This window comes from Barbatula barbatula, assembly GCF_947034865.1.
Source record: "Barbatula barbatula genome assembly, chromosome: 8".
NCBI lineage: Eukaryota > Metazoa > Chordata > Actinopteri > Cypriniformes > Nemacheilidae > Barbatula > Barbatula barbatula.
In genome coordinates, this window is record NC_136771.1 from 5,634,205 (window position 1) to 5,659,332 (window position 25,128).

Genomic DNA, 25,128 nt, shown 5'->3' on the forward strand with positions numbered 1-25,128 from the left:
AGTGGGTTACTTCAGGTGATTCTGCTTTAATGTCACATGAGACAAATGTCTTACATCTTGTTTGCAATGTGTGTAAATGAGAGCTGTATATCTAATTCATTTTTGACTGCAGTTTTCTATGGATCTATTACACTTTAACTTAAATAAAACTAGCTTTATAAGTCAATTCAACTTAAATTGAGTCGAATTTACTTAAAAAATTGAGTTGTAGTCACATTATATAATTTAGTGCAATTGACTCATACAGCTAATTTTATTTAACTTAAAAATGTAAGGCAGTAAACACTGGTGAATTGTGTCAGGTGAAAATGCATGTTTAAGTTTTAAAATTCATCCATTTCATTCAGGTGCGCTGCTTAGACGATTTGTATGCAGGGTTGTGTCTTGTGTAAACAGCTCTTTACTGAAGCTGATGACTATAGACATGCTCCTAAAGGTGCGGTTGGGTGGTTAGAGGGAGAGAGAGCGATGGAGGGTGAGAGAGATGAGGTTGAAGGGCCCATGATGTGATTATTGGATGAGAGCCAGGCATTTCCTTTCTGTCGTCTCTCGACTTTGTGTCAGAATGGGGTTTGACTTGAGAACATAACAGATTTGATCCCATATACCAGCTTCCTGGAAATTCATGAGGAGCACGAAAATCTGGACCGCCCCCTTAGGCACGTTTACGGTAGACAAGTTCGGTCGTCCTGACGTCCCTCAATTCTGGAGCAGGTGCCAGTGCTCCACACGTAGTAACCCCCCCCCCACAGGGCGGATCCATCTGATGTATCCTCAAGATCTGGCTCCCATGTTGGTAGCCCATGACCTACCTAAGTGGACCTCCACCTCTCTCGGTACAGTCCACACGTTTTCCCCATGAGTTCTCCCCTGCGGGCGAGACCATGCTGTGTCTCCACTAAAACTCCTCCCTGCGTTGAAAGTGGTCTCCATAGCGTGTTTCCTCAGTGAGGAACGCTTCCTAGTGTTTCTTGCGGTGTCGGGCGGCCATCTCGCCTCCAGAGTAACGAAGCCACTGCCTGTACAGCCGATAGTAAGAGCCTCTCATCGTGATCACATGAATTGATGCCTTACTAAACCACTGGATGGTTACGATTCACAGGTACGCTCACTTGTGAGGTGCCTAGGCTGGTCAGTGTCGTTCCGCTGGAAATCGTGACACCGTGCAGCACCAACACAGCGTCGAGAGACTGACAGAAAGGGAACGTCTTGGTTATGGATGTAACCTCGGTTCCCTTATGGACAGAATGAGCCGTTGTGTCCTTCATGCCACATTCGCTGCGCCGGCCCGCTGCAGCTAGCAAGAGTGCCTCTCAGTTTCCTCAGCCCAAAAAGGTGAGTGAATGGGCACATGCCGTCCCATTCGCCAAGTTCATTGGCCTTTTCAAAAGTTGATGATGATAGGTTCTCAAACCCCATTCTGACGTTCTTCCTTGAATGGGAGAAAATAGGAAAAATTGGGAGTTAAGCAGGCAAAAGCACATTTACAGGGCTTGTCAACCTTGACAACACAGTATTACAAGTCAGATTTCATAAAATTAAATTTTTTTACAGTATCTATGTACTATAACATTGTTGGCTGGTCCACACTTTCTTTTCAGATTTGCGTTCAATCTAAGAAAATAAATTACCCGTGGTTTACCTCATATGCAAGCCAAAAGTATTTTTTGTTACATATTTAAGATTAATAAAGCAAGACACAATGATATAGAGACACGTTGCCGGGTGTCTCTCATGTACGGAAAGTGCGTTGCCGTTATCAAATCTCAGCTCAAGCAGGGCCACGAAATACGCTTTTTGGATGCTGAAGTAATGTATTATTTGATAAAGCACAACTAGCGCAGGTGTTGGCGAAACAGAGGAAGAGAGAAAGAGCCGGTTAAAGGTGCAGTCAGAAAGTGGGTTTGATCTCAGCCTTGTTGTGATCCTATAAAAGTCAGTGTATTAAAGTCCGGACCCTCAGTCATAAATCATTCATGCACTCACTCTCTCTCTATCACACACTCACTTCACTATTGATGGAATTATGAGGAGACGACCACCGCGGCAGTAAAGGAGAGAGAGAGAAAGAAAAGGCCCAAAAATATCTTGAGAAAAATAGTGGAAGGAAAGATGCAATAAGCTTCCGGGCTTTACAATAAATCTTTATTGCCAGTGTGTGTACTTGCGAGTAATGTGTAATGAGAAATTACTCTTTCAGGGTCACCGAGGCCACACGCGTATCTCTGCCCGGTCCGCCGAGCTTTCTGATCTCCAACGATCTTCTTTCGGGCGCCTTAAACTTCCTGAATTCATGATTTCTCCGGTGGCACATCATTTATATTCTATTGAAAATTCTGAGGCTTTATATTAGTGATTATTTAAAACAGCATGCAGTCTGAATGTATTAGCATTGATGAGTTCAGACTGAGAACTCCCTCTAATTAGCACCATCGACGGCCCTTATATCTGTGTGTTGTCGAGTGGGACGTGTTATTACGTGGTCAGCGCCGCGATGGATCTTGTTTATCCATCTAGTCTTCCTCACGCTCCGATAATTAACACACGCTTACTAAACGAACGAGCCGGCACTCCCCTGATTCACTTGTAGTGATATTCCTTGTACGCGAGAGTGAAAAATCCATGTTGGTATGCTTTTGATCATTCAGAGAAATGTTGAAGAAATCACGATCATCTTGAAGAGGTTCAACATTCAGGTGAAGGAAAAAATTGTTTACTTTTATGGTAGATGTTTAACTGAGCAGAGATGTTTACTTTTTTTAAATGAAAATTCAGTGTCCTCTCATGCAAAGTGCTACACCGTACCATTGTTGTAGTTTTACATGTTTTAATATGTGCTTTGTGTGTGTGTGTGTGTGTGTTTGTGTGTGTTTGGTTGCAGGAGAAAGAAAAACTTTATGTTGAACTGAAACACATCCTGGCGAGGCAGCCCGGTCCGGAGGCCGCTGAGAAACTGCTGGTGTTTCAGCGTACACTCAGGGAGAAAACCAAGCAACTTAAGGTACTCCCCTTATCTCATTTTATTTAATTTTGTGAAGTGTTTAATCTTCTTTCTTTTTTTTATTAAATAAAATGAACATAGAGTGAAAAGGAACTAATGAAAGATTTGCATTTTATAATTTATTATAAAATATATAATGTATTATTATTATATATACACACACACACGCATTTATATATGTGCATAGAATGTGTATGTATGTGTGTATAATATATATATATATATATATATATATACACATATCTATGTATATATCTACACCGCTGGTCCCATTACATGAAATTCGCCATGTTGTTTCTACAGTAGCGCGTTTCGTAAATACTGATTTAATACTCGAAGCGAAAACATTATGGCATCTTGGTCCTGGGTCAGCCACTGTAGCGCTTCAAAAGGGAGGGGTGGAGTGAGCCGTTGTTTGCAATACGCAACCTCACCACTAGATGCCCCTAAATTTCATGCACTGGACATTTAATCCAGTAGTGGGGTCGACAGAAAAAACTATAAGAAAACAGTGAGGTGATATTGTTGACATCACTTTTAGATGAAAAGATAAAACATCAAACATTGGGAGCCAATCAAAAGCCATTCTAATTTAAAGGACCTGTGCATTAACAACTTGAAATTGCAAAGCACAAGATTAAAATAAACATAATCTCTTGGCGGAGTCGTAATATAGTTATCGTGTTGGTGTGAATAGGCCTTTACTAAACGTCTTTTAATGGCATAAATCACTCGGTCTCCCTGCTCTCCTCATTTCCCGCTCTCCCTCTCACCATCACACCGAATGAATAATTAGTTACCTCTGCACTTAATTAAAAGTTCACGTCCAGCTGGAGACAGCCGGCACTAACGTCATCTTCAATGATTTAGTCCAGTTTAAACTTTGCCTCGTTCCAGCCCCATTAAAAAGGCAAGAGATGAGAGCAGTTAAAAAGTTATGAGTCTCTATACTGAGCTTCAGGTGACCTTATAATATCCATACGGGCTTGATATAAGTTGATAGTTAAGCACCTTTTCTGATCGCTTTCGTCATTTGTCATAAAAAGGCAACGATTAGGATCCAAGAAACTGATCCGGGATTCTAAAATGAGACAAACTTCTTTCCCTGCAGCCTGGATAAAGCGCTCCGTTACGTTCGCCATTTTTTAAAGAAATGACCGTAACCGACTTTAAAGACTTTCATACTCCTGAGCTCAGCAGAAACTCACAGCTGATCTATTAGAATATCTGCAGCGCTGGTTATAAAACTCTCTAGCGCCCCTGAACTCACAAATGACGTCAAGGTGTTGGGAATTTAGCTTTCTTCTTATTTATTACCAGCCTTAAAATGAATAATGCGCCGTCGGCGTCACTGGCAGAGCTTTGAATAAAAAAACTCGTTCTCAACTCCAGCGTAATTAACATTAGAACAGGAGCTCCGCTAATGAAGCGAGGTGAAATTCATCCCAACCTTTTGTTTTGATTGAAACGCAAACTCCTCGTCCAGCACCTTCAGTAAATTAACATTCATTAACAAAGATCCTTTGACTCTCCGTGCTTGCTTGGGAGATGTTGCTTTTGTCTTCGTGAAATACCCACGCGAGTTAGGCTGTATTAAAACCTCACAGTAGATTAATTATTTTTGCTAATTGAAATATTTCGTGCTGAAAGCTTGTTTTTTTAGGTTGAAGAATTAGTTTTTGCAGGTTCGCCCTCGTGCAATTAATATTAAACAACCGAGAATCTATAGCGAATCTTTGGCAACAACGGACAGGTTGGCCGCTATACTGGCGAATTATTTGGCAAACCTTCGCCAACTTTCTGCAGATTCTGGCAAACCTCTGACAATTCATCACAGATGTCAAACTTTACTCTAAAGTGATTATTCATGTTGATTTGTATAAACGTAGATACTAAATTAATCAAAAGTTACAAACTTCATCCAAAAACTTTTCAATGCCCGTCGTGTTAAATATTCTTCCCAAGGAGCCATTCTCCTGCACTATAAGTGAATTTGTAGGTTATTAATCTGGGTCTTTGCTCTCTCGCTTTCAGTCCACTTCTGGAATCCCCTTTTCTCTCTCTGTGATCGCTGAGCTCTGGGCTGTTGGGTCACCGTGCTCTCCAGCGCATTGGAGGAATGACAATTAGAGCTTGACTTATATGTGCAAAGATTGGCAAAGATCAATGAGATTCCACTGAGAAAATCACTCCATTTCTTGCTCAGAGGGGAAGATGAGGTGTTCACGTGCCCCAGCCTAAAGCGTCTTCAGTGATGGATCGTGACTGTTCTGCTATGATGCGTTTGTAGAGAAGAGATGGTTGTTATAGGCTGAATACAGCTTGAGGACACAGTTGAAAGTAATTGATAGATGGTTAGGTGCCTAGGGGACTAGTGATATTCAGATGTTAAGCAATGTTAGGAGGAGAGATAAAGGATTTTAATATAGTGGGTGTTTGGTGGCAGGCATAACATGGAGAATGTGGCCTTGGTGAAGTCATTGTGCACTGCAAAAATGAATTGCTTACTAAACATTTTATGAAAGAAAATAAAGTGACCTAAGAAAATAAAACAATAAAAGTAAGTTAATGTTTAAAACAAGCTAAACAAAAATCTGCCAATGGGATAACAAAATGTTTTCTTTTAGTTTAACCTTTTTCTTAAGTACCTGTTTTATTTTTCCCACTCTGCAGATTATTTTTCCTGTTTTAAACATAAACTTACATAATTCCTTTTTTTTCTTTTATCAAATAAGACTTAATATTAAAGGTTACTTTCCTTTTCAAGTAAATGTATCTTAATTTGAGCATTTTTACATATTCTAGAAAAAGATAAAAATGCTTATTAAGAAATTATGTTTTTTGGAGATGCAAGACACTTCTTGAGTTGCTGTTTCCATAAATAAATCTATAAATAATGTTTATTATAAGTTTATGATATTTACACGTTTTGTCCATCAAGATTCACACGAATGACCATGCATTTTAAGAATTTTGAAGCATGAACAGAATCAATAGAAATAAAAATCTACATTTATTAACATTTACACATTTGGCAGATGTTTTTTTCCCAAACCAACTTGCATTGCATTGTATACATTGTATCTGAGCATTTGCAATCCCTTCGGTTTGAACCTATGACCTTGGAGTTGCTAGCGTCATGCTCTAACCACTGAACTACAGAAAAGAAGCAAAGCTTACATCAGCATCACCAAACTTCCAACACTTCTATTTTCAAAAACATACAGTAGTTTTCTGATAAGGAACTGGTGTGGGGAATGAATCACCATGCAGTTTCTTTTATCGTTGAGCCCATTATTTGTAAGATTTTATCTGCCAGGACAGTTAGCAAGCTCCATTAAAACTACACTGACTTTGTGACAGGTGTGCTCATTTTGGCCAACAAAACTAATGACTGCGGAGCTCTATCATCTCTTGAGTTGAGATTTCTTTAGTTTGTATTAACAAAACATTATTTACGATGTCACTTGCTCTACCGTTCTCCACAGGCCCTAACAGCTGAGCTCAACATGCACGAGTCTCAGTCAGAAGAGTATAAATATGAGAACGAACGCCTGGCCCACGAGCTCCAGGAGGTCAAGAAGAAATACCTCGCGCAGAAGCGCAAAGACCAAGAGTTCAGGTGAGAGATTTTTATTATTATCATCATTACAGTTGGAAAACTGGAATAATGGTCCAAAATTTGAAATTGACTCCCATGTTGTTATAACCAATATGATACTCATGGTACAATAATGCGGTTATTGGGGTAGAAATACACAAAAAGCAGTTATTGAGAGCAAATACATAACAAATTAGTGTTGAAAGCTCTACTTACCTTACTCAATTTAACAACGATTAACTCATAATAATGATTTATTGAGCTGAACTGAGCTGTCTGGTATTTCACAAGAATATCAGTTTGATGTCATTTGACTTTACAGTAGCTCACGTAAAGTAACTTGCAATTTTATGTTTCAAATATAGGTGCTTATAGAGAGGCAAATGTTACAGATAAGGATACATCATTAATATGAAAGTGAATAATAATTTCACTTGAGCATGCGTGGGATTTAAGTGGAAGACATTAATCCCAAATCAGCATACAATGCGATATTATAATCGCATCCCTGACAGGACAACAGAAAACACTTTTGAGTTTGTGTGCGTGTGTGTGTGGGCTTTGTATATCTCTCTATTCCATGGCACTGAAAGGAAATGACCTGACACGAATGACATCGTGTGACACAGCTGAAAATGATACTTCAAATAACAGCGAAAAAGAAAAAAGATAAAGGGAAAAAAGGCATTTGGAGTTGGACAGAAATCAATGAACCAGTGAATTGGAAAGATTTCTCTTTTTTTGTCTCCGTGTTCTCATCAGCAAATCGTGACATTAAAAATTATAGAGTGATATAAAGTCTGATTAGTAAATGTCTGCCGAGTTCCTTCGCTACTGGCCTTTGATCTGACTAATTGTGGGTCTTTTGGAAAGCACGTCTGTTATTTAACTGGGGAGAACCTTATGTTTCGAACACTGTTGCTCATGTTTTCTTATCCACCACACACACGCACACACACACACAAGCTTTTGAACATTGTGGCTGTAGTTTTGAAAACTGCTTTTGCGTTGTGCTTTAATGACAGCTAAATTAAACAGCATCCATCATCATTGATGATCTTCATTTTCACATCTCACAGACCATGAATTGATTTATACAGTAGGTGAGTTTATTTATCCACACCAGTATATAATCTTATTTTTTGTACTTTTAGATTCTTCTATGACTTGACCATTTTAAAATGAAAGTGGATATTTTTTAGCACATTTTACAGTTTTGATACAACAATAAATAATTAAAGAAATACAAGCAAGGAATTTCTAATTTAGTATAAAAAATATTTTAGGAAAGGCAACAAGTCTTCTGAAATATAAATATTTAGTGAATTTATGCCTAAAACAAGAAAACAAATCTTTCAATGGGGAAGTTAACAAAAAAACTTGAATTAAGCACTTAAAAAAGAGGTAAATCCTAGTTCAAGTTTTGTTTATGATATTTCTCCTAACATTTCTCGGAAAACAAGACTTGGTTCTCAAGTAAATGTATTTTAGATTTAAGAATTTTTAGATATTGTACTAAATAAGAAATTCCTCTTGTGTATTTCTTTAAAAGAAACACATTTTTTACAGTCTAGTTTCAAGTTTCAGATGTACATTTATTTTGCATGATTTTATTTCAAGAGCAAACTATATTATAAAAATCTCAAAACCCTTTGTCCAAGTCTACCTCGCACATCTCTTCCTTCTTCAGTAAGTATCTTGCTGTTTTAAATTCTCCTGGCGGCACGTTTAAGCATCACACTTAAGCCCGGCTGATGGGCAGCCTATCGATTTCCTTTTCTACTCTGACATGTCGTGGGCTGCAACCAATGGCTTAATTCCGCACAAATCCCGCACGTGTGTTCTCGCACCAGGTAAAGCAGGTTGCTTGGTAATAGAGTGGTTCTTGTTTTCCACACGGCAACGAAGAGATGAGGGCGTTAAGCTTATGTTAAAGACATATTCCAGAGAAGATCTGTATTTGAGACACGACGGCTGAACTGAAACGACTCTATAATGAAATATAGCACCTTGCTTTGTAACTGAATCTCAACCAGATTAAACTCTGGCTTCTGAATGATTGATTTTAAAACTTCTTGTCATGGTTTAAGAAAATGCACTGTGTGGTTAAATACTGTTTGCACTTAACAGCACAATTCAAGCAGTTTTGTAGAATGATGCATACGGTTGAGTTGCTTTGCTGGTCTAATCTGGTTTAAACTGGTCTTGCAGGTCTCCCTGTCTGACCGCCCGGCCTACGGCTTGTCTTGTGAGCCACACAAACAGGAGGCAGAGATGGTAGGGTTTCCTGACAGGAGATGATAGGAGCATTTATGAGCAGGGAAAGAACGCGCGACACGGAGAGAATGAAAATCAGTCCGCCTGGCTTGTTTAACCTTTCCATGTAGCGGCTCACCCTGTCTACATCCCTAATGGGCAGAAAATCTTTCATGGCTCAGAGTAGCAATTATGGAAACATCAATGGATGGATACAGACGGGTCAGAACGAATCAATGGATGGATTGGGATGGTTGAAAGATGCAATAAATAATGCAAGACCTTTTGTGTAACTGCTACTTACTTTATCAGTGAATTGCACTGTAACCAAATACACTTACAGTAGTGTGTGTGTAAACAGGATGGTGTGAAGTTCAGCTCTGGGACAGGCATACTGTGAATGGGTGGTCCAATTGATGCGTTTAAATTAGTGCTAAATACAGAGATGCAACGACAAAGCGCCCGGATATGCAAGAGTTCTTTGCAAAGACAGATATTTCAAAAAATCTTGTTTTTTATTGTGCATTGCAATTAATATCTATCAAACTGCAGTTGGATTGTTTTGATTAAGTATTAATAACAAAACATAAAATACAGCTACCTAACACAACAGAATAACCAAATAAAAAGCGTGATTTTTGCAAATAAACTCTTCACTTCACTTATTTTATTATTAATATAAAATGTTTTATTGTTGTTATGACAAGAATTCAATTTATTAATTAAAATAATAATTTATCATTTAATAAAAATAAATATAATATACTAGTATACATTTACGAATAAAGCAGACGCTTTTATCGAAAGTCACTTACAATGCATTTCAACTATATATTTGCATTAGTATAATATACTATAACTGTATAAACAGACATGCTCAAATTTGTTGGGACCTCTCCACAAAACACTATTATAAAACTAACACAATTTTCTCTGAAATAACTTGAAACTGACAAAAGTAACTGGCATCCACCATTGTTTATTCCATATTTATTAGAAATCAGCTTTAGATTTTTAATTCAACATAATATTAATAAATAATAAAACAACTGAAAATGAGGGGGACCCCTAACCTAATATATTGTTGCACAACCTTTAGAGGCAATCACTGCAAGCAAACGTTTTCTGTAGCTCTCAATGAGACTTCTTGGCCCACTCTTCCTGAGCAAACTGCTCCAGCTGTCTCAGGCTTGATGGGTGCCTTCTCAAGACTGCAAGTTTCAGCTCTTTCCGTTGATGTTTGATAGAATTCAGATCAGGACTCATAGAAGGCCACTTCAGAATAGTCCAATGTTTTGTTCTTATCCATTCTTGGGTGATTTTAGCTGTGTGTTTTGTGTCATTATCCTGTTGGAGGACCCATGACCTGCGACTGAGGCAGAGCTGTCTGACACTGGGCAATACGTTACTCCAGAATGCCTCGATAGTCTTGAGATCTCATTGTGTCCTCCACAGATTCAAGGCACCCTGTGCCAGATTCAGCAAAGCAGCCCCAATACATAACCGAGCCTCCTCCATGTTTCACTGTAGGTATGGTGTTTACTTCTTTGAAAGCTTGATTTTCTCATCTGTGAACATAGAACTGATGTGACTTGCCAAAAAGCTCCAGTTTTGACTCATCTGTCCATAGGACGTTCTCTCAGAAGAATTGGGGCTTGTCAATATGATTTCTAGCAAATTCCAGTCTGTTTTTTTTATGTTTTTCTTTCAAAAGAGAGTCATCCTGTGTCTTTTTCCATGGAGTCCACTTTTGCTCAAAAAACGACAGATGGTGCGATCAGAAACTCACGTACCTTCACCTTTGAGTTCAGCCTGTTTCTGTTTGGCAGTTATTAATTATAAATCATTTTCAGGTCAAAATGACATATAATTATACAACATAAATTGTTAGAATAACATAATTAATTATAATTGAAATTATGTCAATTATCGTAATTTCAAGACTTATTTTATTAATATATGATAAACGCTAGTAATGATATTTTTAATGAATTAGCATGTAACCATGTAATTCTTTTAATAACAATCTGAAATTAATTGTATTACATTTAACCCTTTGGCGACTCTTCACTTAGGTTAAAAAGTGAACGACATCTGAAGAATCGTCGGTGGCTTTATAAAGTAAATGAATCGCGTTGTTTTTGTTCCTAATAGCAGCCTCTCGCTGATCAAAAGGACCGGCGCTGTGTAATTTTCTGCCTAATGTTAATGACTGCATGGTTGCTTTCAAATCCAAATGAAATTTCCCTAATTAATTTGAGATTAAAAATAGTCCCCCAGCCTTTATTCAACTAAAACATAATCCATCAGTACAAAAACAAACCTACTTTATATGTTTATATACAGCTGTTATTCTTACTTGTCTTTTTGGGCCATTGTTTCTATTTTTTTTCTCATGCTGCATATGAGACGTGCTCACAGACCATTTAAACCTAATCTCAAGCCTTTTTTATCTGCCTGTACGGTTTGGCTCCACTGAGGTGTGGAAACCGGCTCCATCTGCTCCAAAACTCTGGAAGCCATTTTGGCTCGCTCAAGACTTTGGCTTAATTCGCTTTAACCACCCATCGGTGTCCTTTCCTCTGTGGTATCTAAGCGCTGTGAACATTGGCTTTGTGTATAAAGGGTGACCTATTTGTCTGTGCTTGTAAGCATGAAGACTTGGCTGGTCCATGGTTCTGTCTGGGTATCTCACAGTAGCGGGACTCCCACAGGCAGGATTGACATACAAGCCTACACGGCTTTCCAGGATGTCCATTCTTTATCTGAAATTCCGTTCTAATGCTTCTGGATGACAGAGACAGGGATGTCTTTCTGATATTTTCCCGTTTATCTGGGGAACGCGGAAGGGCATTGGTTCCCCAGGCATGGCCCACTAACCCAGAATATTATTTGTGTGATGGACCAGGAATTTGAGATTTGCATTGAGGAAGAGATCACGTAATCTTTACATGACATCTATATATTTACATTTAGGTATTTAGCAGATGCTTTTATCCAAAGATTTACAAAAGTGAGGAGATCGGCGAAGCGATTCATCTGATTAGGAGGCAATGATATTGTGAATGTGTGCTCAGATACAAAGTTTATTACCTGTTAGAAGAAAGAGGCAATGGATAAATTAAATAATACAGTAAAATAAAAAGTAAAACATTTGATAAAATATGTATAAAATCATGCAAAATAAATGACAATGAAAAACAGTTTAATTAGCTATTAAATTAAATTAATTTAAAAATAAAATGTCTTTTTTAATTAATAACAGACTTTTAATTAGTTTGTTTTATTTAAAAAAATCATCAGTTGATGAAGTCAGAACCTACACTGTTTGCAAAAAAAAGAAAAAATAAGATAAGATGAGTGAGTGAGTGAGTGAGTGAATAAAAATAAATAAATAAATAAACAAACAAATAAATAACAAATAACAAAAAATAAATAAATACATAAAAAATAATAATAAATAAATTACAATAAATAAAATTGAGGAAGGTTGAGGAGGATTTGAAGTCAGAACATGTAATTAATAAATAAACAGAAAAAAGAAATTATTTTCAGAGGAGTGGTGGATCTTTAAGTCTTTGATTCAAATGAGTTTCTGTTATCGAGTTCGAGCTTCACACTCAAGATTAATAGTCAACCAAAGGCATTTTAATATTTGCTCTTCAATTATAAAACACGTAAAGAACAAAGCAAATAAACTTTCTTTGTAAAGTCGTAATAAGCTCCAAGCATTTTCTCCGTCAATCGATTGATAAATGCCTAATGGACCACATCTCAGACTTCTGTTTCAGCTCTTGTTCCCTCATTCAAAGAAATAAAGGTCGTTCATTTCAAACTAAATGTCACAACAGCAATAAACAAGAAATCAATAGCTATTAAGAATATTTAAACAGCGCCCGTTGATGTCCCAAACGTTATAGTCTTCAAAGGGTTCTTCGCCGCGAAACGCGAAAGAAATATTTCCCAAAGTTGCCTTTTAAATTAAAGTCCTGGAAATGTGATTAGCACTTGACATTGCAGCCACAGCAGTTTGTCGTGTAGTGCTGAAATTGACTTACGAAAAATAAACCCACTGTGTCAATTACGTCCCCAGACAACGTTTGTCGCAAGCTATCAATATTTTCCCTAACCACAGCAAAATAAACAAATAATTTTTTACATCTTGCACGTTCTACTTTATATACTAGAGCTTTAATACTGTTTGTCATGAAATCACTCATTTCTTTCCGTCGTTATTTTTGCCTGCCGTATGTAACAGAGAGAAATGTAATCACAGCTGGCTCGCCGTATAAATTCTCTGATTCGCTTGACAGGCTCTGAGCGATGGTGTCCCGACGCTTTCGGTCTCAAAGAGAAAACAGACAGGAGCCGAGCGCAACGCTGACAGGTTCACTGTAAATTGCATGCAAATGAGGACAGGTGGATTATTGCATTCTGGGTAGAGCGCTAACAGTGGCCATGTTTATGAGGTTTGATGCGAACAGGAAGCGGTAATGAGACCTGATCAAGCGCGACAAGGCAGAATCACAGAGCGTGCGTGTAGACGCACATAAACATGAATACAAAACTTTAGGAATAACGTCTTGGCTCCTATAGTCTCATAGTTGACTGAGCACATGCAGACGGTAAATATCTTGTGAAGGTTTGGATGAAAGCAAAGTCAAGTTTCGATTTAGACATTAGCGTCTGTGAGCTTTGTTTGTTATGCAAGCCCATTGTTTGTTGTCTAGCTGTTTGTAGAGAATGGAACTTTTTTTCGGGGGGGGGTTTTGGATTAACACTGTCAAACTGTAGACACCCTTAAAGGTGAAGTTTGTCATTTCTTCAAATGACACCAAATGGAAAAATGTTGAGATTCTTTCAAACCATATCCTCACCATCCATTGGTCAGTTAGACACGTAGGCATACCCCAAACCTTTGCTCAGGCACTGATCATGACTGTACCCTGGGTACAGACGTTTCAAAGGCCCCCTGGCGTCACATATTTTACCGGAAACAGTTTTGCACCCATGCCCAAATACAGAGGACTTAGGAGAAGTTTGCAAAATGCATATTTGCATCTAAAAACGCACGACACAGCACTCCGAAATATTTTGAAAAAAGCGCAGCACAAACCGCGCAGGATTCGTGGCAACTTGATATTGTAAACAAAAGCTTACGACACTTTTCCCTCCTTCGGGATCTTCGGATTGGTCAACTGCATTGGAAGTGACATTGACACGCTGTGTTGTGAGGTAAAAATATAAATGGTTTCAATTTAACAGCGTTTTAAACCATGACGCTTATGTGAAAGAGTTAAACCCGTCCATCTACAGTGTTTACATAGAAAAACTATATAAAAGTAGTTCAGCAGAATAGAAAAAGGTCTTCTGTGTAAATGCTAATTGTTTTTTTAATATTTCGCAGTACTCGACACCTAAAAAAAGCTTCTGACCTCTCCAACTCATATTGGGAATCGGCTCATTTTTGCATAATTTACATTTCTGCATTAGGAAGAGGATAATTTAACAGTCCATGCATTACACACTAAGCAATATCAATCACCAAAGCATTTAATGTTATCTTAATAAAACAGTTGGTTTTAACTGAGTTGAGATCCTCATGAAAACTATTCCACAACGTCATCCAAATCCAGCCAGTCTCACAAGACTGTATTCAATGGCCATTTAAAACAGCATTATTGAGTCTTTGAAACATTTCTGTGGTTTTAGACTCTTTTTGGTTATTTTGCACAACCGTGACTTCCGCACGCTTATATTATACAGTGTTTTTTTACTCATCTCTAGATGTTCATCTCAACAGCGCGGAAATGCATTTGGATTATTTATTTACTGTGGTTAAGTCACTGTTACTGATATACTGTACATCTATAGACAAGAAAAACAGATATTGAATTGATTTGTTAACAAAACAATCAGTTGAGCAATATTTAAAGTCAGGACCATATTTTAAATCTCACAAAATAATAAATAATTCAGTTGTGCTTCAATAAAGATTAAAACAAATAATAATAAAGCAATAATAACCATAATAATAACAACAAAAACAACAATAATAATAAAACAAATAAATGATTCCTTTGAGCCACCACATCTTAAGTTCAGATATCTGAAAATCCGAAACTGATTTATGGCCTTTACAGTATTTTTATAAAGTACAGATGGGACTTTTGTCATATAAGCCGCTGCAGAAATGTTATCCTGCTTTCATTGTTATTAAAATGCAAGTTTTTTTAGAAGAAGAGCTGCTGAGATAATCTGGAGTGCAGTGTGAAGGAAAAAGTGATAAATCTGTTCTCTTCGGCAGTGCATCTAAAACACGTGTCTTACGTTCAGAAGTCTTTATCAGTCCTTTCAGGAGACTGCTAGATGCCTTCAACCTATACAGTCAGTGTCTACAGGGACCTAAAGGGGTGGCGCCAAACATCTGAAAGTGATTTATTTTTGTTGCACAGTTCGATTAACTTTGCCAGCATCTGCAAAAGCACTGAAATGTGGCAATGATGCGATCAATAATTTCACAGCGTTCCTCTCGCAGAATACATAGGATGTTTTCCCAATGACATTATGCTTTTAACGTTCTAGATATATATACTGCATGCTTTTTAAATTGGGATTATTTTAGATGTTTAATACAATTTTGTATTTATAAAAGCGTTTCTTTGGTACATTTATTTGTGGTCTGCCGAGTATACAGTGTTCACACTGTGGTTATATACCCCCCCCAATATCTGATAAGGACGATATGAAATACTGGGAAATACTGTGTCTCGAGGTCAACGTTTTGTCATTTTAAAGAGATTTAAAGAGACCATGTTCATGGTTCCATGCATTGCCATGAATGCTTATATTGAGTCATTGTTTTATTGACGTAGTGTTTTGCCTGTTAACTATAAAACTTAATTGTGGTAGTCCACACAGGTACATTTAAAATCTCTTTTATTATATTAGATAACACCACAACTGTTTACAGCCACGTATTATATTACATCAAAAGTCTCTCTGACTCTTTAAAGAAAACCGTGGTACCGTAAGATTAAATAAATATTACCTAAAACCATCTACTGTGAAATGACCTCTCATCTCTCTTGTATTTATTTCTCGCTTTCTCTACTCCGCACTCCTTATAAACCTTTCCAACAGCAACCATACTATTTTTTTACCGTTCTCCTGGTTGACACTGCATCCTCCACAAACGTCCCCTGCTAACTAGTAATGCCTTCTCAAGAGACATAACTGCCTCTTTCTACAACACAGATGGGAGGGTGTAATCTGAATGTGGCCACTTGTCCTTGAATGGCCATTTAATAAAGAGCTCAGGAAAAAAGCATAATACGAAGCAGTAAACACGGTAAATTCTGGAATATTTTGGATCTTTGAAAAAATGATCAGGAATTAAATTTAGCCTCAGGATCTAAGTAATCATAACAGTAACATAACAGTAATCTTTTACCGTTGTCTGAAAGGAAAGTGCTTAGCCTCTGAAGAGTTATGTGGAGAGGAAACATCTCGTATAAATGATTTAAAAGCGTTATGATGATTTAATTACTTGCCAGTCAACCCTGCTGCTTTTATTCAGTTTACCCCCTTCTTTTTTCACCAAATCTTAAAAGCAGATACGAAAGCTCCATCCTGCACTTTAATTAAGAAGTGGACGTCGGCGTTTAGCCAAGTCTTGCGGTTTGCGTGCTGTACCGTAACGGCTGACTCAGGGGTGAATGAGTGTTTCAAGCCATCACAATCAGAGGCTTCATAGGCGAGATGTGCTAACAAATTGAGGGCTTAAGTGAAATAATGGCAGGACGCTTTGATAAGTTGCCGGTCTTGCTTTTGCCGGTGATCCTCTGTTGCCATGCGGCACAAAAATCTCATCTCGTAGACAATGGCTTCACCGTCTGTGTCTGATTCATTAGCAGTCAGTTGATAGCCGACGGAAACATGCCCAGTGATGTTCACAGTGAGATTATTTGTTTGGGACGGATAACGGTTTGTGTAAGCCAAGAGATTCATTTGACGTCTCTATAAAATGTATGTAAATGCATATAAAAAATGAATTCAATCTTGCAAGTCTGTTGTGAAAAGGGTTTTAGAAGGAGATTTGAAATGAAATGAGCTCTTTGACAGTGTCAGTCAAAATACATTCCAACACAATTTTATACAATTAAAATCATACAAATTCATACGAAGTAGCCACCTAATTACAAATTACGTAATAATTACGTACAGAATTTTGATTTTTGGGTAAACTATTTTTAAGAGTTAGACCATTCAGCATCCTAGATGCATTGTGTAAAAGTCTTTATACATAGAGTTATTTTACAAACAATATGATAACACCATGAACTAAAAGTTAAACTTTAAAGTGTATTGATCTTTCCACATTTAACCAAAGCGATTGTGAGCTGGAGGACAAGAATGCAGGATTAGCACATAAGTTTTCAATAGAAGAATCGTTCTGCGTATGAAAAGATGCATGGGAAGAATACTCACCGACATACTTCTTGGAATGTTAAACCTTTACATTCCAACCACACTCAAATCATTGTTTGCTATTGATTTCAGTTCTCTAAAAGCTGCCATTTTTCCTCCCTCCCTCTCGCTCGCTTGCCTGTCGCTCTCTCTCTCTCTCTCTCTCTCTTCCAATATGTGGAGCTATAGATCATAATTGAATTACTGTTGATGCAGGCCACATATAATCAGGTAGATGGAGTGAGCCGGCTGATATGAGACAAGCAAACATACCTTTCCTTTGTTATTCCCAACATCATGCGAACGTATCGGCTAAACTCCACACATCACGTTTTAGCCCTAATTCCACGTAATACGCTCATGTTGACTACTATTGCAGCACTGCCCGACATTCTGATCGATTTATTCGCTCCAATAAATTAATCATGCATTTAATAAACAATAGATGAATAATATTTGATGAACAATGTTTGTTTAATCGGAGACTAGGGAGCGTGGGGTTTTACTTTTTGGGTATGAATGTGCTGGGAAACACAGCGGAGCACCGCAAGGTCAGAGGACAGCGTGAGATATCAGAGGTCTTGGTTTTCCTCTGGGCAGGAGAAACACATGGCTCGTGAGAAGCGGTTAACCTGGGACACGGCTGTGGAGAGCTGATATCAAGAGCTGGTTCAGGTACACTGCACTCCAGACTGGAAATTGTCTGTGTTCAGCTGTGAGCTTCGAGCTCAAGCTTTTGCTTCTGAAGATATGAGAGATGATGAAAATCACTTGTCATGGTGATTCTAGGACTTTTTTTATAAAAAGATGGTCACGAAGAAATAATATCACATGTCACTGTAATTCAATCGAAGTTTACAACTAGTATAACATCCATCAAAGTGATCCAATCACAAGTGCTTTAATATATTTCTTTAAAAAACTATTTTTGTACATTTCTTAAAGCTGCAGCTGACACCTTTTGCATTTTTTTTCAGGCGGTCCTTCACTTATTTCAGGGATGTGTTTGGTCACCTTTACATTACAAATTTCATGTGGTCACATGCATTGCTAACTATCACTTTCTTCTTGAAAGCATATACAACAGGCTGTGAGTAACTGTTTGAAAATTAAGAAGGTATTTTATGCACATTTTAGGAAACTCAGGGTGCCAAACTTAATCTTTGGTTAATTATATGGAAAAATATGACATAAAAACTTTGATAATTTAGTTGTCATCATCAACCCACTATTAGAGGATTACAACGGATTTAAGGTTCATTATCATAAAATTGCCTTAAAAAGTTTAAAAAATATTAGGCTTTTACAGTTAATCTGGATATAAAAAATTAATATTTAGTATTTTTGAGTTTTTAAACTTTCTGAATGAGGGTAGTTTGAAGATCTATACGGCATTGAGCTATAGCTGTCCTTCTGAAAACTCATATCTCCATATTTAGTGATTTACATTTTTTGTGACTTAAATCATTATTACCTGTCATCTTTTATGTTTGTCACTGGGTCTTGCAAACCAATCAAACCAATAAAAAGTGCTTGTCAACTTGACAAATCATTTAGAGAGTATGCTTTGTTTTTCCATTTTCTGAAAACAGCGGATTTGGACATCTGAGGTTTCGGAAGGACACCTGTTATTTATCTGTGTGTCTGCTTGTTTCTTAGTGTTTTGTGCACCCAATAATGAAAATTCATTCATAATTTATTCACCCTCATGTCATTCTGAGCCTGTATGAATTTTATTGTTCTGAAGAAAGTTGGTAACCAAACAACATTGACTTCTATTGCATAGACACAAAACAATTGTGATGTTTCATAGGGATGCACGATAAATGATCTGCCATATAGATATCGGGCGATAAATTGTCATTTTTAATGTTATCAGCCGATAATCAAATTCAGGCCAATATACAGTAATAAAGCCAATAAATCATGAATAATTTCCTCTGGTTACACTTATTAAACTCAACGCTGCTCACAGTTTAAACCCAGTACAGTACTGTATTTCTGTCGTGATCATTCACTTACTGCTATTAGCAAAACATTGTGGATGCAGGTTTTATGAATGTGTAAATTATAGGAACAAAAGCATATTGTTTGAATCAGACTGCTGTCATATAAAAATGTCATATTTTAGCTTCATATAAAAGCAGTTGTCCACTATTTGCCTTTTGTTTCAGTCTTAGGAAATGCTATATTCATATTTATATACTGTATATCGGCCAATATATCGGTTATCGGCTTCCAATGTTAAAGAATCATAGTTAATCGGCCAAAATGTACATATCGGTGCATCCCTAATATTTCAAAGTTGTATTGATAACCAGTGTTCTTCAAACTGTCTTCTCTTGAACAACATGAGGGTGCACAAATGATGACAGAATTTGTATTTTTGAGTGCACTATCCCTTTAATAGTCAAATAAATCATTTGATGTTGTTTGTCTCTGCTGCGGGGGCTAGTAAGAGATCAGAAAGCAAAAACACACGAGCCATCGAGTCATCTCATTCCAAAAACTCACTCTAAACTAATTTCATCAACTGCTAGTTCATAATGTCCTGATATGGCACACCTTTTTCCCTCCTGAACGATTGCGTATCTGTGCTGTGAATCATCAGGGAGATACTTTGCATCGCCAGAAGTCGTTTGTTCCCCATCGCAACGGTGCTACTTGTCAAACAAAACGGTGTTTCAATCAAAGTTCATTTCACAGATGTCTCGAGCCACGTCTGAGAATCAGCATATTTCATCTCATTCATTTCATTGTGTTTGTTTACCAATGGGAGGAACAAAGGTTGGATGAGCAGTGTGTTTGTGCGTGTGTGTGTTTAAAGCTTGTTGCCAAATGTCTTCATCGGCCCCACTGTGAAATTGCATTACACACTCAGTGAATATTAATTGACACCATTTGGTGTTGGACAAACAAAGTTACAGAGGGAGTTGAGGGTGTGTGTGTGTGTGTGTGTGTTTGTTTGAGAGGTACTGGAATAATAGTGTGTTGAATGAAAGATCTAGTGTACTGCATGATCATTAGAGCAGAGTTGAAAGCGAGCTGTGTGATGTACAGATGTTCTCTCCTGGGATACAGAAAGAGTGTGTGTTTGTATCTTTTTGTCTATAAATGTGTGTGTATAAATATATATACTGTATATAAATACATGTGCAGAATATTCATAGTTTATTTTAACCATATGGTGCAAGTTTTACTTTTAAGAGGTCGTAACAACAGTTATATAAGTGCAACCGAATGGAACAGAATGTACAACTCGGGGTGTCGGAACCCATTTTAAAGAAGCTTGTCATCGTAATTAAGTTAGCAAAACATATGGTAGAACATGTACGTATGTTACAGTTGCTTCTGTCGACATTCAAAACTTAACATCTAAGTCATCTTACTTGTTTGGCTCCAAGATTATGGGGTCATTTGTTTTTCTCACCATGGTCCAAATAAAATGAAAGTTAAATCAATTTAAGGAGTCTTTAATAGATTTACTGTTCAAGCGATATTTTACCTAAAAACAACTCTTCCTTGTGTTGTTCGAAACGTGTATATGACCTGCAAATGTTTTAGTTGTTTTGTGCCCATACAATTTAAGTCAATGAGGTTGGTATTTCCGGGCAAACTATCTTTTTTCAGTGCATCTATTTGCACATGCATGCCTTTCAAAACTTATACAAATATAACATGTCATATTTTTATCACATATAGCCTATTGCTATTTTTATATTTCCCACAAGACAATCTGTATCTTAATAAGGAAATAAATAAACCAAAAACAAGATTTTTAATTAATGATTCCTCTTATTTTGATATTTAAAGAAAAGATACACATCTTGCAGATTCTGCAAGGCCCTCTGAACCTCAAGCGTATGTGATGTACATTATATAAATTAAATAATGTTTTTTAAGCTCAGTACTGACACTTTTAATTTGAAACAGTAAATAAAACAGGCAGTCAAAAGTAGCACAAACAGCTCTGAATCTGCTTTTCTCCTCTCTGCCCTCGGTCATCTCCGCAGGGAGAAAGAACGGAGTCTTGCCCAGGCGGGACAGCCTGCGATCCAGCCTCAGCGTCCAGACGGCCCCAGATTCACTGGAGGAGGCTTCAATCTGAAGCAGCACAACAGAATGACCCTTCAGGCCCTCGAGCAGCAGTCCTAATGTCCACCAGAACCCACCCGAGACCCACTTCACACATTCTCCCATCATCCTCTCTTACCGGACCGTGTTATCTTGTATTTATTCGGCTCTGTTGGTGCCGGCCTGCTCTTCAGTCAGTGGCTTTGAGGGGTACACTAGAGCCATTCCTGATCCTCCTCTGGAATAAAATAAAAACTGTTATTTTTATAGAAATGTCTTGGGTTCTATTTTGTACTAAACACTCACAAACGCACACAAACAAATCTCTTGTCCTTTTTCTCTTTCTATATAGGCCTATCTCAGATGTTGTTTTCTGAGGATGGAGTGAGCAGGTTAAAATCTGATATGTACTGTATATGGTACTCATTTGAGAATGATTGAGCTGATTGAGACGCAGTAGAGCGCTCGCACTGTCACTCCTGTTTAACATTGAGGTTTCTCTTTGCTCACGGCCATAAATGATAAAACGGTCAGGAGTGGGTTATTCAGAACACTTAATGGTCATAAAATCTAATTTAGATTAGAAATGAGACCACGGTTAAATCCATATGGCAATGAATTTAAAAAGAACCCAAAGTGTGGATTATAAACTAGGATCTGGATTTGCATTTACATTTAGCAGACGCTTTTATCCAAAGCGACTTACATTTACTGAATACTGTTTGTGTGTGAGGATGTTGCATCAGGACGAACGCAGATGTCCTTTATTTCATTCTGATATATTATCTTGCTGCATAAAAGCCCATATTGCACAAGATCATTTTACCAGCACATGCTCCTTCAAAGCATTACCTTAAATGTATTTATTCCTGTATGCTTTTGAGTCAACTAACAGTGGATATTGGGGACGTGTTTGTTTTTGCGTTGCCGTTAGCCAATCAAAATTGCCAAGTCACTTTACTGTGGTTATAGTTATTGGTTACATGACAAATGTTTCCAGAACTAAATACATAAATACCCAAGAATTTCATGGAGGTTGCACACTATAGGCTGCATGCCCCATCACGTAACTGCCATTGTGATGTACAGGAATGCTCTCTCCAGGTATTATATACATATACATACATACTACATATACATTAATGTTGCCAAGCAGGAAGCTGTGGTATTTGAGGTATTAAGGAGCGTGCCTTAAAATGTTATCTAGTACGTAGGCAGCCTGCTAGGTTCTGGAACATTAAAAGCGTTTCAGGTGTCTTGCAGATTACCTAGTGGAACCCTTACAACAACTGTTAATGTCAAGTGTTTTATTTCAGAGAGTTTTCGGTGCTAATATGCATGACATGAATGAGAGAACAAATTTCACTGCAGTGGATTATTAATAAAGGACTAAATAAACAAGATAAGAAATCTTTGAATGTGAAAATTGGAATTGGAAGAATTGGACACTGTCATCTGATATGGCTGGTTTAAACTTCTTGATTTAGAGTCTTTTAGGCAAAATGGCTGTCCTCAAATGAATGGAAATGTATTTTAATGCAATTCCATCGAAGTTCTGATGTGTTAGCACTTTTATTGGAAAGAGATAATATGACTTTCAACAAGGGAAAAAGAAATTGCTTCTCAGTTGCAATCACAATCGCTTATGAGTCATCAAAACCTTTTAAAGATACCGGATAAGCCTGACTCATTGCATTAAATGGCTGCAACTGTTGCCAAGGTTTTATTAAATATTGTCCTATTTGGTCAAAAAGTTTGATCTTGCAGTGATCTAGGGAGTCGTTTACAGTATAGAGAGCTGTATCGTCTGTGAGCACTTCAAGATTGCGGCATTCAAAAATCGACTAATCTATTTACATTTCGAACATTTAAGTCAGTTATTAAGAAGTGGTTATTTCAAGGACCTGAAAGATACTTCGAGGTACCAAAAATGGTTGTTCTATGGTATGTTAATACACTGGATGTTTACAAAACAGATCGAATTTGATCATTTGCAAAATAATCACGTGGACAGTCGATATATGTTGTATAGTGTGACCTTCTAAGCGCTACGAAAAGCATTTTACTGTGTTGGTTTGTGGGGCAGCCAGAAGACAATTGGAGCGTAGAGCCAGTCTCACATAGTTACATCTCTGTGGAATAGAATTGAGAATCTGTATATATTACCACACAAACGGGGCCTGTAGAAAATGCCCCCGCCGACTTCCATCCAACATCACCATGTTAAGTTACAGGTACATCCCTCCTGGACCAGCCACAAGGTTAAATGTAATCGAGACAGTAAAAGCGAAAGAAGCACTCTACGCTGTCTTGCTGTTGTTATAACTGATGTTGTTAACCTCAGATATTTAAAGGTCCAGTGGATGAAATTTAGTGCCATCTAGTGTAGAGGTTTCGATTTACAACCAACGGCTACCTCCACCCCTCCCTTTCAAAGCACTAAGACAGCTGACACAGAACTAAAATGTTGTCACGTTTGTTTTTTTGCTGATGGAGATAAGGTATGCACTCTGTAGAGCAGTTTGTCCGTTTAGAGAAAGAAACACCATGCTGCATTTGGGGACCCGTGGTTTATGTAAAAATAGCTAGTTAAAAGCTTACAAAAACATAACACTTCATTGTGTTAGGTCTCTATACACCTCTGAAGAGATGTAGGTGTAATGTATTGCATTTCTGTAGATAGATCCTCCAAAAAATTACACACTGGACCTTTAAATTTGGACCGTTGACTGGACGCTTTTCAAATCGAAAGAAAAGGCAAGAAAAGGCTTCAAGGATAAATGAAGGCTGGACTACAACTGAGGTATGATCGATAACTGCATGCGACACTGAGCAGGTGGGTCTATACTTCAGAAGTAAGGGTGTGTTCTAAGCACTGGCAGGAATGCTTTTCAAACCTTTGGGAGTCAGGAAGAATAAGACTTTGACTCCCGGTAATTATTATACTTTTACAGAACTATATTTTGATAAATCACATGAATTGTGTTGTAAGGCATTAGGCGATCACTAATAACTTTTTGTCTTAAAAGACCCAACGGTTACACACAGATTTGATAAGCAAGGTCCTTTCTCATTAAGGTATTGGCATGCAGAACTGTTAAGAATCATTTAGTAAAATACTGAATAGAATTGAATGAATGTTAAAAGGCAAGACTCTAAATCTGCAATCTTTATCAAACAAGCTATTTCTACAACTTGCTGGTATATACTGTAGTTGGACACTAATGATTATTTAGGGCTTATTAAATAAAGTGCATTTCTTACCCTGTCTACATTTACTTACAATGTTGTCATAATATTGATTCTAGTAGTTGTACAATGTACTGAATTAAACATCTAGGCCCAGCGTCTCAGAAACTACGGAGTGAATTTGTGAAGCACGTCCATTTTATTACTGGCACTCCAAAACAGACAATAGACCAAATGTTACCCCGCTGAATGCACGCTGCAATTGCCATAAGACGGGCCCAGGGTGCTGTTATCTTTACTTTTATGCTCCACAAACTAGGAATAATTGGTAAGAGATGTGGGAAAATAATTAAATTCCCAGAAATTGCATTAACAGCATTTGTGGAGTTCTTTTGGGTGCTGCTGAGGAGTTAAATAGAAAGCTGTATAGTAAAAAGTAATGTTAATGTATTTGTACATGACAATAAAAAAGTTTGACTTGATTAAATAATTAACTATAATAATATCACATTACAGTAATTTTTACTGTAAAAAGATT

General features: G+C 37.4%; 1 protein-coding gene across 1 annotated transcript in view; it reads left to right on the top strand.

Annotated features, from left to right (window-relative positions):
• Positions 1–21,482, top strand: part of cfap58 (cilia and flagella associated protein 58) — a gene marked incomplete at both ends in the record, with an annotated part of 66,054 nt that extends 44,572 nt beyond the window's left edge. Inside the window, 3 exons of the mRNA XM_079461574.1 lie at positions 2,882–3,001; positions 6,490–6,623; positions 21,341–21,482. Of these exons, the coding sequence (XP_079317700.1) occupies positions 2,882–3,001; positions 6,490–6,623; positions 21,341–21,482 (396 nt within the window). The remainder of the gene's footprint in view (positions 1–2,881; positions 3,002–6,489; positions 6,624–21,340) is intronic.
• Between the last annotated feature and the right edge of the window lie 3,646 nt (positions 21,483–25,128).